Source organism: Triticum aestivum, chromosome 3A, assembly GCF_018294505.1.
Source record: "Triticum aestivum cultivar Chinese Spring chromosome 3A, IWGSC CS RefSeq v2.1, whole genome shotgun sequence".
In the NCBI taxonomy this organism is placed as follows: Eukaryota; Viridiplantae; Streptophyta; class Magnoliopsida; order Poales; family Poaceae; genus Triticum; species Triticum aestivum.
The window spans coordinates 334,774,450-334,788,153 of NC_057800.1; the positions used below are offsets into that span (position 1 = coordinate 334,774,450).

General features: G+C 49.4%; 1 protein-coding gene across 3 annotated transcripts in view; it reads left to right on the top strand.

Moving 5' to 3' along the window:
- The window catches only part of LOC123061257 (protein FAM91A1), a 50,176-nt gene extending 39,260 nt beyond the window's left edge, over positions 1 to 10,916 (top strand). For all 3 annotated transcript variants that reach the window (XM_044484267.1, XM_044484268.1, XM_044484269.1), the window contains exons 7-10: positions 7,856 to 7,916; positions 8,032 to 8,396; positions 8,660 to 10,199; positions 10,440 to 10,916. In XM_044484267.1, the coding sequence (XP_044340202.1) occupies positions 7,856 to 7,916; positions 8,032 to 8,396; positions 8,660 to 10,199; positions 10,440 to 10,686 (2,213 nt within the window). In that variant the 3' untranslated portion in view covers positions 10,687 to 10,916. The remainder of the gene's footprint in view (positions 1 to 7,855; positions 7,917 to 8,031; positions 8,397 to 8,659; positions 10,200 to 10,439) is intronic.
- The last annotated feature ends 2,788 nt before the right edge of the window (positions 10,917 to 13,704 follow it).

Here is a 13,704-nt window from a genome sequence, read left to right on the forward strand (position 1 = left end):
CCTTGAGGAAGACGGCCTCGTCATCTCTGGTGGGGGTGAACCATGTCGTTCTCCACCCGGACGGCCTTCTCCTTCAAACCCGCAAGCAATTTTTCCACCTCAGCCTTGGAGGGCTCTGTCCACCGCTCCACAACCCCCTTGGCGTCGGCGTTGCACTCCGGTATCTTCGCTAGGGTCTCGCCCTTGGTGGAGTTGTTGCAGAGCAGAACCACCTTTTCCGGCAAGAGGAACTCGCAGCCCTTGTTGAAGAGCTGGCATATGAGCAAGTAGTGCTCCATCACCGGCAAGTTGCTGTCGGCCCCAGGGTGCAGGCACATTGGGTCGTTGGGGTTCTGGTACTCCCATGCCCTTCGGCCTCCTCTATGATGCAGCGGGGCGATCCGGCAACGGGTGATATCCGCCCCAACCACCTTTAAGGTCAGCCCGACGGCCTTGAGACGGTGGATTCTGTACAGCGCCATCCCGAGCTTGGCGTTGCTGGGCCCGATATTGCTCCAAGTTTTCCCCTTCCCGATCCTCTGGGTTCGGAGGCGGCAGAAGGGAGGGATTTCATCTTGTGGATCCTGCTTAATCCAGCACCAATCCGCCCTCCACTTGTTCCACTTGGTGTGCAGCTTGCCCTCAAGATAGTGCTCCTTCATCCGCGTTCTTGGAATCCAGGTAATGCTGCCGGAGAGAGCGTCGTTCTCGATCTGGGGGATGAAGAAGTGCCGGAACAGGTCAAGATTGGGTGCTATCCGCAGGAAGTTTTCGCACAGATGTGCGTAAATAGACACGCAAGTGATGGCATTGGGAGCAAAATCCAGCAAATGAAATCCGTAGGACTGCATGACCTCCACGAAGAAATCTGAAAAAGGTGGGTAGAGCCCGCCATAGAAATACCCGGCAAAGAAGTGAAACTGGTTGTCCGCTGGATCAGCCGACCCCGGGAGGACTTCTGTAGCCGGATGATTGTCGGTCTGGCTCGACCAGACGTACGAATATCTTGAAGTTAGGTCGTCGGCCGTCAACGCTGGCGGGAAGATGGTGTTCTCCCGCCGCTGTTTCTCCCTCTTGAGTTTCTTCTCTGCCTCCGGGTCCATCGCCTTCTTCGCTCTTTTTGGGGCCATGGTGAATGCGCTGGGGATTGAGGAATGGCGCGGTGGAGCAGCAGCGGAAGGAGCAGAGTGCTTTGTTCTTGCGCGAGGAGGAAGATGAAGGTGTCAGGAATATGCAACTTGATATTATTAGGAGGCCAAAGCCATCATATATACATGTACAAGAGAATGCCAAGAAGCTAGAATACAAAAGGCCAAAGGCCATCAATAATATAACTCTAACAGCCCCCCTCAAACTCATGGTGGATCCACAACACCGAGTTTGGAGAGATGAAATTCATGTTGCGCTCTAGTCTGGGCCTTCGTGAAGAAATCTGCTAGCTGTAACTCGGAAGGCACATGCTGAAGACCAATAACATGATCCTGCACAGCAGCGCGCACAAAAAAGGCATCCACACCAATATGCTTGGTAAGCTCATGCTTCACCGGATCCCGCGCAATACTGATAGCACCTGTACTGTCTGACAAGAGGGTGGTAGGTGTAGTAACAGAAACACCAAAATCCTCCAGTAACCATCGTAACCAAGTCACCTCTGTCGTCAGAAGAGCCATAGCTCGTAACTCGGCCTCTGCACTCGAACGAGAAACTGCAGCTTGTTTCTTCGTCTTCCAGGCAATAAGAGAACCACCAAGAAAAACACAGTAAGCGGAAAGTGAACGGCGGTCCGAAGGATCACTAGCCCATGTAGCATCTGAATAGGCCCGGAGCTGTAACGAGCTGGAACGGGGAAAAAAAGACGACGAGAGATCGTGCCACGAAGATAGCGTAGAACACGAAGAAGGTGACTATAGTGAACAGAAGTGGGAGCAGAAACAAACTGACTCAGAATATGGACATGATACGAGATATCCGGACGTGTGACAGCAAGATAGACAAGACTCCCAACAAGATGACGATAACGCGTCGGATCAGACAAGGGCTCGCCATCAGAAGCACGAAGGTGAAGATTGAGCTCCATAGGAGTCTCAACAGTGCGCTCATCACTAAGAGCCGCACGAGTAAGAAGATCTTGGATATACTTCTCTTGGGAAATATAAAAGCCATCAGAGGTGGATGAAACCTCAATCCCAAGAAAGTAACGAAGAGGACCAAGATCAAACATAAGGAACTGCTCACTGAGGCGGGCCTTGACAAAGGCAATGTACTCAGAATTGTCGCCAGTGATGATCATGTCATCAACATATAGAAGAAGAAGAGTCCTACCACGAGCAGAAAGGTGGACAAACAATGCTGGATCATGAGCACTGGGCGAAAAACCAGCAGCAGTCACCACAGAAGCGAAGCGCTCAAACCAGGCACGGGGGGCTTGCTTAAGGCCATAAAGAGAGCGGCGAAGACGACAAACCATGTCATCAGGAACAGAATACCCAGGTGGCGGTTGCATATAAACCTCCTCGCGCAACTCACCATTTAAAAAGGCATTCTTCACATCAAGCTGAGACACGGACCAATGGCGAACAGAAGCCACGGCAAGAAGTGTACGGACAGTGGTCATATGGGCCACAGGAGCAAAAGTCTCATCGTAATCGCGACCATGTTGTTGCTGAAAGCCACGAGCAACAAGACGAGCTTTATAACGCTCAAGAGAACCATTAGAGCGAGTCTTTATCTTATAGACCCACTTACAAGTGATGGGACGAACACCGGGAGGAAGAGAAACCAGATCCCATGTGCCGGTGCGCTCAAGAGCAGCAATCTCCTCTGCCATCGCAAACTGCCATTCAGGATGCACAATAGCATCTCGATAAGAAGTCGGCTCAAGAACGGTCGAAAGACCATAGCGAGAAGGAGAATATCGATCAGGGGGCGGACAAGGCCGAGAACGAAGACCATAAGTCGACTGAGAGAAGGAAGACGACACACCAGAAGTAGAGGGCACATCAGTGGACTCGTCCACAATACGTGGACGTCGAGTATAATGAAAAGGAAAGGAGGGAAGAGGTGGAATCACTGAAGATGGAGACGGGGAATGTATCGATGAAGGTGGAGAAGGGGAAGGTATCGGTGATGAACATGGAGAAGGTGAAGGTGTCGATGATGAAGGTGGGGAGTCATGTGATGAGGGAGGAGAAGAAACCGTAGGAGAGGACGGTGTCGAATCTACAACAGTAGGACGAGGAGTAGGAATACTTGGCACAGGGGGAGGTGTATCCGGAAATGTAAGAAAAGAGATATCCTCTATGGAAAAGGCCGAGGAGGATGGACGCGGGTAGAAGGGACGAGACTCATCAAAGGTCACATCCCGAGAAATACGCATCCGACGACTGATGGGATCCCAACACCGATAGCCCTTATGCTCATCACTGTATCCAAGAAAAACACACTCAACAGACTGAGCGGTTAGTTTGGTGCGTTCACGAGGGGCAAGCAAAACATAGCAAACGCAACCAAACAAGCGAAGCACCGAATAATCAGGAGAGCGAACAGAAAGACGCTCGAGAGGAATGCCACCCTGTAGAGCAGCAGATGGCTGAATGTTAATAAGATACGTGGAAGTGGTAATAGCCTCAGCCCAGAAGTGAGGCGGAAGAGAGGCGGCGATCATCATCGCGCGCGCCGTCTCAAGAAGGTGACGATGCTTGCGCTCAGCCACACCATTCTGAGCATGAGCACCAGGGCAAGAGAACTGAGGAAGAGTACCTTGCTCAGCAAGGAATCCTCGCAGCGCATGGGAGATATACTCACCAGCTGAATCTGCGCGAAAAACACGAATAGGAGTGGAAAACTTGGTTTGAACCATGGCAGCAAATTTTTTGTATATAGATAAGACCTCACTACGAGAAGACATGAAATAGATCCAAGTGTACCATGAAAAATCATCTATAAAGATAATATAGTAGCGATGACCCCCTTTTGAAGCAAAGGGAGCTGGACCCCAAACATCAGAGTGAACAAGGTCAAAAGGGCGCTCAGACACCAACTCGCTGTGAGGATAGGGTAGCTGAATCTGCTTACCTAGCCTACAACCCAGACAATCCAACGAAGCGTTACCGGAGACAGACCCCAGAACACCGCGATGAACCAAAGACGAGAGACGAGAACCACATAAATGGCTAAGACGATGATGCCACTGTTGAAAAGAGCTGGTAGATGCAGCAACAGGGGTTACGAGACTGGCAGCGGAGGCAGCGGAAGGAAGACGTAGCCAGTCAAGCTCCCAGAGACCATCAGAGCGTCGAGAGCCAGCACCAAGTAGAGCACCCGTGCGACGATCCTGGATAGAACACGAATCAAAGTCGAGGATGACCCTACAATTAGAATCAACAATCTGACCACCAGATATGAGCTGCATGGTAAGTCGAGGAACATGAGCGACAGAGGGAACATGAAATGAAGAAGTGCTAAGAGTGCCTCGACTAGCTACAGGGAGGGGAGTGCCATCAGCCGTAAGAACACGAACATGAGACTCAACAGGTCGAATGGAGGTCAAAGTGGAAGAATCATAGGTCATATGAAAAGATGCTCCAGTATCAATAATCCATGGGGATGTACCTGAAGGAGTAGAAGGTGGTTTCTTATTGCCAGAAGAGTCAGTCACGGAACCTGCAGATCTTGTCGGTGAAGAATCCCAAGTAGCAAGTAGAGACTGCAGCTGCGCAATCTCACGAGGAGACATGGACATGGCGGAAGGGGTCGAGGTAGAAACATCTGCCGATAATAAGCAAACTCCACCACCCATGGAAGCCGCGTGTAGAGTCGACTGAGAGTAGCGAGTCGACGGAGAGCCGGCCACTTGGAGAGCTGACATAGAGCGATCACCGTCGTGCGCGGAAGCCGCGAGAGTCGAGGTAGAGCGGTCACCGCGCGCGGAAGCCATGAGAGGAGTCAACGTAGAGCGGCCACCACCGCGCGCGGAAGCCGCGGGAGAAGTCGGCGTAGAGCGACCACCACCGCGCGCGGAAGCCACGGGAGGAGTCGACGTAGAGTGACCACCACCGCGCGCGGAAGCCGCGGGAGGAGTCGGCGTAGAGCGACCGCCACCGCGCGTGGAAGCCGCGAGAGGAGTCGGCGTAGAGCGACCGCCACCGCGCGTGGAAGCCGCGGGAGGAGTCGGCTTCAAGCGACCACCACCGCATGCGAAAGCCGCGAGAGAAGTCGACGTAGAGCAGGCACCATATCGTGTGAAGGCCGCAAAGGAAGTCGATGAAGAGCGGCTACTGCCATCTGAGAAATTCGGAGTAACAGACAACAACGCCCGAGGAGGGGCACCGAGCAAAGATGGAAGCTGCCTCTGTGAGCTGACGACCAAAGGACAACCAGTGACTAAAGACAATGACATAGTACTTTTTTTTAATGGAAAGAAACGGGCCAGTTCTAATCAGCCAAGGGCCAAGCCAGCCTGCTTCACGGAAGACCAAACCCCACACGACGCAATTCAGCCTCCGCGACAGTAGAACAACGCGATATGGCGGCGGCGCACAGAAGGTAGCGGAAACGGCGGAGCTGGTGCGACGGCCGGCAAGAAGATCAGCGACGACGGCGGAAGCCAGGGATCCGCGGCGGAGGCAGCCGGGTTGAGGGACGAAGGAGCACCGCGACCGAAGCTTGTAGTTGAGGCGGATCCGCGCCGGACTTCAGCGGCCGGCCCGAAGAGCAAACGGCGGCCGGAGCTAGCAGGGCGGCGACAGGACGTGCTCCTCCACCCCTTCGGTGGAGGAGCTGCGGCGCCAGGAGGGAGCAGCGATCAAGCGTACAGGCTGCCAGACCCAGCCTCTTCGATCTAGACCGGGAGGCGAGCCCTTCGTCAATCTGGACCAGCGAGGAGAGAAAACGACACAAGCAGGGGCCTGAGAAGGCAGCGCGCCCCGCACACCCACTCGAGGACGGTCCCGGAGAACGGCGACTACCAGATCAGCGACCGGAGGGCAGTGGCAACCGAAGTTGGGGATGAGACGGCCGCCGATTGATTCAGCACGAGTTGCAAACGTGCGGAAAAAAAGAACCTAGGCTCTAATACCATGTCAGGAATATGCAACTTGATATTATTAGGAGGCCAAAGCCATCATATATACATGTACAAGAGAATGCCAAGAAGCTAGAATACAAAAGGCCAAAGGCCATCAATAATATAACTCTAACAGAAGGAGGCGGCTGCTAGATTGGGAGCGGAAGGGGGTAAATGAGCAGTGCCTCTCGCGGTTTCCTTTTAATGGGGAAGGCGCGGAGGCTGGCTTTTTTCCGTCCTACGTGGCTGCGCTTTTCAGGTGCACTACCCCTGGCAGCCGTTTCGTTCCACCTCTCTCACGTTCCGCATTTAATGCGCATTGTGGGGGCGTGGTAAAAGAGAAGATTACAACAGTTATTCCCTGCCACGCGTGCCTGTGCACTGTTTGGGCCTAGCCCAATGATGCCTCACATGCGTGTACGGCCCAGGCCCGGGGGCTCCTGTCGGTGTACTAAAACATGGGTCCTTTAGTACTCCAGACTTGTGCATAGGCAGTTGCAGCCCTCCGGACGGCAAGGGCTTGCCGGAGGATAGCTCAACCCAAGCCTCACCTCTTGGACACCAAGACCGTGAAGAGGACCTCTAGGCAGGTCATCGAGAAGTACTGCGTTAGTACTGAAGGACAAGACTTAAGTTGACGGCAAGCTTCGCACCGGCAAGCCAAGGCTCCTTGCAGGAAAGCTCTCCCTTGCCCGCCGCCCGCTCCACCTCATTGACCAGCTGATGGCTTGTCAAGGTGAGGTGTTGAGCGGGCAGGTGGCCCGATGGGAGTCAACAGGACACGTGTCGGCACCTCGCATGCAGATCAACTTTATTGACACCCGTATGGTGGACGTGTCAAGAAGATAGGTTCATCCACGTTGACGGCACAGGAGAGACACCTTTTGCCGAAGGATGGCCACCAGCTCACGGTGCATTAGATGCCCTTGTCCTACTCCGGCAGGATTAGGGTGGATAGCATCAAGACTACTATTCACATACTTGTAATGAGCATGTTGCCACTGTGGTGACCCCTTTTCGTCTATAAAAGGAGGCCCATGGCTACCTTGGCACGGGTCGACAGCCTGCTCATGCTTACACAGTAGTTGCAGCTTGTTCACGTTTTTCCGGCAAGCTGCACTTGTAACTTGAGCCCCAAGTCAAGCCACCCAAACACAGGAGTAAGGTTTTACGCCTCCATGGCCGCCCGAACCTGACAATTCCCCGCGTGTGAACTGTTGGATTTGCTCTCTGTGCGTTGTCGATAACCCTAGCCGAACTGCAAAGGGATCGTCGTACTCCAACACCTGCCATCATGTCAGCTTTCCCCTCGAATGTCCAGTCTTTCGAGTGGGAACCAAGGAAGCTGAGCCAAGAAGTGAGAGGAAGTGATCGAAGAATGCCTCTGCCATGGTCGCATGGTCCGAGACCCCTTGCCATGGATCACATTCTTTTGCTTTCTACAGTATACGAAATTGCATGCAAGGATGGCGAACAAAGCTATCTTAAAAACAAGATCTTTTATGGCTTTCCAATCTATGTGTAGCTCACCATGTTAGTATTGTTAGAAAAGACAACAATATAAAACTAGTCATTCTTATGGATATGAAGCCCAAGAGCATTGTTTGAAAAGAAATGCCATTTAATGCAATGGTGTCAATTTAATGCTGCTGATCATCATATCAAAATCTCCTAGTCATTTTCTTACTTCGTAATAAGAATTGGTAAATTGGCCGTGTAATGTTGTTCCTTTGATTGAAGTAATAAGCACGCGTTGCGATTTGTGCTAAGAAAACATGTTTTCAGGTTACTATATTGTTTCTTTTTGTTCAGTTTCTAGGCTTGAAGGCTTTGTTTCTAACAAGGATCAATCCTATGAAGACCCAATCGAAGAGTAAGTGCTAGCAATCCTTCTGTGTGATGATGACCTTCATTTCTTATTCAAATATATATTTCACTTGCATTGTTGTATTGTGATAAAATCCATTACCTGATTTTCTTGATTGCAGGCTACTTTATGCTGTATTTGTTGTGTCAAGTGCTAATGCTACTGTTGCTGAATTGGCTGCAACTTTACAAGCTGACCTTTATCAGCTGCAGGCAGCGGCATCATTTGCTTGCCGATTGGGCTGGGCTGTAAAACTTGTGGATGGTGACTCTGTATTTAAAGACGAAGGTGAACCTCCATCTCTCAGTAACATTCTTAGTGATGATGATGAAGGTTCAAATGCAAGTATCAACTCAGAAAAGTCCAATCAACAGTTGCTTAGCATCGATACTAATGGACCCAGGAGAATATCCGGGACAGCTCATGTAGGTTTTGTTGTTGATGCCAATGTTACTTCATACTTGATGATGGGTTCATTGTCCCCAGGTTAGATACTATCTTTATTTGTAATGCAGAACCTGTGAGATTTGGAGCTGAAATCTCTTGAACACCAATTCTTGGGACACCTTCCTGTTTCATGTTTAAGATTTTACTTCTGTATATTTATATAATATATAGAAATATAGTGATCCCTTCTTCTCCTGTACATTGCTGATCTACATGACGTCTGTAGTACTTGTTAATAGTTTAATACCTAGTGTATTGCCTAAATAAGCACACTACTAAGCACCGTAATTGACCTACTGCAGGTCTAAAATCTCATGCTGTCACGCTGTATGAAGCTGGAAAATTAGGTGATTCTTGCATTGCGGAACTATGCAGTGATCTGGCTAGTTTAGAAGGAAAGAAATTTGAGGGTGTGCTAGAGGAGTTTGCTAATCATGCATTCAGTCTGCGGTGGTCCCTCGAGTGCTTAAAGTCCGGTGGAGTTTCTACCGATGATAGTACTGATAAAGATGGTGAAACAAAGACTCCAACAAATTTATTGCATGAAAATGTTACAGCCTATCTGGCCAATGCAAACATCGAGGACAGAGCTGAGGATGGCCTTGGTAAAGTGCCCCAGCATAACTGCTCTACTGGTGTTTTAGATAATAAAGATGAGAATATATCATCAGTGTCGATGGGTTTACCAGAACGTGGGGAAAACATGGTTAGAATTGAGGCTCAGAATGACTCAACTGGCACCAATGTGTTGATGATAAAAAGGAAGTACACTGTTGATGTCCTCCGATGTGAGAGCCTTGCTTCACTTGCTCCAGCAACACTAGAACGGCTATTTCTCCGTGACTATGACATTATTGTGTCAATGGTTCCTCTTCCTTCTTCATCAGTTCTTCCTGGTCCTTCAGGCACGATTCATTTTGGTCCACCCTCTTATTCTGCGATGACACCTTGGATGAAGCTAGTATTGTATACTGCAGGCCATTCTGGACCACTATCTGCTGTTTTCTTGAAAGGACAACGCTTCAGATTGCTTCCTGAACCATTAGCTGGTTGTGAAAAAGCATTGTTATGGTCTTGGGATGGCTCTATGGTTGGTGGACTAGGAGGGAAGTTTGAAGGGAATTTGGTCAAGGGCAATCTACTCTTACATTGCTTGAACTCGATGTTGAAGCAATCTGCCGTGTTAGTGCAACCGCTTAGAATAGATGATCTCAACGCATCAGGAAGCCTTGTCACAGTAGATATCCCTTTACCCCTGAAGAATGATGATCATTCAATTGCATCTGTGGTAGCTCAAGCGAATTTGCCAAAGGAACAGGTCTTTAATTTGACCTCAGTACTGAAAGACCTATCCAGTAAATTTCAGTTGACCACGCTTGGCTACCTTCGTCTATTAAGACTTAACAATCTTGTCGAATCGGATAAGTTTCACCCAGAAAATGCAAGTTACCAGTGGGTGCCCTTGAGTTTGGAGTTTGGAATTCCCTTGTTCAATCCAAACTTATGTGAGAGGATTTGTGAAAGGGTGGTTGCGTCTCGTATACTTCAGAAAGATGATCTCACTGAACATTATGATGTGATGCAAAATGTAAGGAGGCGTCTCAGAGAACTTTGTAGTGAATATCAAGCAACTGGACCAGTAGCTAAGTTATATAACAAGAGGGGAAGCTCAAGGGATCTACCTCGCACTTTAATCAATAGTATTAGTAGCAGATGGGATCCAGCAAATGATCCTTCAGCACCAACCAACACAAGAACCCCAAGTGAACACGAGAGGCTAAAACTTGCTGTCCGACAGAGATGCGGCACAGAAGTTGTGGGCTTTGATGGGAGGACTGTCAGGTACTTCCTCTGTTCACAAATACTATAAGAGTTCTAACTTTTTTGTGAATTAGATGTATACATACATGTTTTAGTGTGTTTGTTCGCTCATTTCAGTCTGTATGTAATCCATATTGAAATATCCAAATCATCTTATATTTGTGAATGGAGGAAGTATTTGTGAATTTATGGTTTCATGTCATATGTTTCATATTCTTCTCATGTTTATTTATTTGTGACTAATGTTGTGAACCTCAAAAGGTCATATTCACTCTCTCCGGAGCAGGAAGAGGCTACCACCAAACACATCTCTGACGAACAGTCATCCACCCATGAAGGAAAGCCAGATCAAGAAGATGCACACAGCAAGGATGTAACCTTGCCAGGACTAAACCTTATCTTTGACGGAGTTGAATTACACCCCTTCGATATTGGTGCTTGTCTTCAAGCACGCCAACCTCTCTGGTTGATAGCTGAGGCATCAACAGTTTCATCAACCCTCATATGATGCGTCCATGTGGTCATCTCGCTTTTGCTCCAATATCTCCGTCTATGCTGGTAAATCAGAACTGAAACTGTTGCAACTAATGCTTCTCGAAAGGCTTATTTCATTAATCTCGACTCTTGAGGGAATATTTTGTTGTACAAAGGGTTCGGTGCCGTTTGATGTGCCATGTGAGGTCAGCTGATGTCTTTCACATGAATGACCAAACATTGCTCGGAGATTGCATTTGTCCAGTCCTTCCGTTTGCATAATTTGCAAGTAGACGTTTACGTTTTCAAGCCTTTTGCTCCTTTTTTTTTGTGCTAGCATTCGGTATTTGGGGTCAATGTTGCAGGAGGATGGGGGTATTGATGAAGATGTGAACCATCGAATCAAAGCCGGATGGATGAAGTGGCGCCAAGCTTCTGGCATTCTCTGTGACAAGAGAGTGCCACAAAAGCTAAAAGGCAAGTTCTACAGGACGGCGGTTCGACCCGCAATGTTGTATGGCGCGGAGTGTTGGCCGACTAAAAGGCGACATGTTCAACAGTTAGGTGTGGCGGAGATGCGTATGTTGAGATGGATGTGTGGCCACACGAGGAAGGATCGAGTCCGGAATGATGATATACGAGATAGAGTTGGGGTAGCACCAATTGAGGAGAAGCTTGTCCAACATCGTTTGAGATGGTTTGGGCATATTCAGCGCAGGCCTCCAGAAGCTCCAGTGCATAGCGGACGGCTAAAGCGTGCGGAGAATGTCAAGAGAGGGCGGGGTCGACCGATTTTGACATGGGAGGAGTCCGTTAAGAGAGACCTGAAGGATTGGAGTATCGACAAAGAGCTAGCTATGGACAGGGGTGCGTGGAAGCTTGCTATCCATGTGCCAGAGCCATGAGTTGGTTGCGAGATCTTATGGGTTTCACCTCTAGCCTACCCCAACTTGTTTGGGACTAAAGGCTTTGTTGTTGTTGTTGTTGTTGTTTTGTAGCATTGGGAATTTCCGTCCCAAAGACCAAGGGGGGTTGGGTATTTGTGACCTTAAAGTTAAGAACACTTCCCTTCTCAGTAAGTGGTTGTTTAAGCTACTGACGAAAGATGGTGTATGACAAACCCTCATAATGAGAAAATATGTTGGCTCAAAGGCAGTGTTCCAGTATATTGGAGGCCTGAGGACTCGTACTTTTGGGCTGGTTTAATGGCTACGAAGATATTTCTTTCTCTATGGATCATTCTCTATCAAAAAGATGGTTTGGAAATTAGATTTTGGGAGGACAAGTCACTAGGTAATGCCACACTCCGAAAACAATATCTAGCTTTATATAATATTGTTCTATCATAAGGGTGATACTATCGCCATGGTGGTTCTGGAATCCATTCATCCGAATGTGACATTCAGATGAGATTTAATAGGCCCCTGATTTGCATCGTGGAACGATTTGATAAATCGCCTTGCCATGGTACATCTATCACAAGGCTTATGCGGAGCATCCCACGACCATCCCCATAGACGCCACATCAATTATCCAAGCTCCAAGTGGACCAATGATAAGGGCTAGGGCACGTGCTATTCAATCCGAGGTGACATCACTCCTACTTGAGTTTTCTCCCTCTTCAAGTGAGACATGGCTACTGCCTAAGTCCGAGATACTATGTGTCATCAGGTACAACGCTCAAGACTCGGAGCCGAGGACTGTAGATGAAGAGACATGCGTCAACACTCTGGACAGACCGGAACTTTCGGCCAGAGCCCGGAACTTTCGGTCCCCGGACCTTCCGGCTGACTCGGAGCTTCCGGCCGCCGATGACTTCGACCAGCCCAGGCGTGCCAACTCTCGGGTTAGCCCGGACCTCGTCCCGGACCTTCCGGCGCCCGGAACCTCTGGCCGGCCCGGACCTTCCGGCCCCCGGATGCCAGCACATCTCCTCCGTGCCAACTCTCTGGTTAGGCCGGACCCTCCCCGGAACCCCCGGCGCCCGGAACTTCCGGCCCTGCCTGCGCGCAGCCTCTTGGGCCGAGGCCCGTGTACCCTTTCGTCACCTAGACTATATATACTCTATCCCGTACAACTTTCTAGGGTTAGCGTTGGTTTAGCTCATTTGAGAGATAGAGCTTCGCTCATCCATCCGGATCTACTCGACGAGAGAGACCGCAACCCCTCTTCGGAGAAGATCCACTTGGATTCAAGACCTCCTCGCGGAGAAGATCCCCCCGTGGATTCAAGACCTCACGGAGAAGAACCGGCTACCCTTTTGTATCGTCCTTAGTTGTCCGTGGATTCATGTATCGTTCTATGTATCCGAGGATCTAGCACATGTGTGACTTATTCTTGTTGGTTTGAGTGTTCCTCTTGTGTTTCCCCTTGTGTTTTCCCTCGTTTCCTTCCTCGTGTTCTTCACAGGATCCGCTCCTTTCGTGAAAGATCGGGCGATTAGGGTTCTACCCTACATCATCTTGGTATCTAGAGCAAGGTTGATCATGATTTCGGAGCCTCCCCGTTGTGTTTCTAGCCTAATTTTGTTGTTTTTCGTCCTAATCCGAAAATCCCCACCAAAAATAGCCCCAATTTTTTTTTGTGATTTGTTCGTGTGTTGAGATTTTGTTGGTCTTGATCCGTGAATTTTGTGTGTGGCTTGTAGATCTAGCCTCCCCACCTTTCTTTTCCTCCAATTTCTTCTTTTTCCCCTTCGGATTTGGGCCTTTCCCCCAGTTTTTCTGCCCAAATCCACGATCCTGAAGTCTCTGTTCTTGGAATCCCAACCACCGAAACTTCCGGTCCAGCCCGGACTTTCCGGCCCCCGGACCTTCGGGCCTTCCCCGGAACCTCCGGACCTCGGACCCTCCGTCTTGCCCGGAACTTCCGGCTTCGACAGAAAGTTCGCACTACTTCCACAACTCCGCCCAAATTCCACCAAATTTTGTTCCGGTGCTCACCATATACCATATATACTTCCTCATACCTCCTCCACTCCCGCATAACCCAACTATTTTTAGACCGTTTCGCTCTCCGACACAATTGCTACTTTGAAGTTTGAGAATTTGAG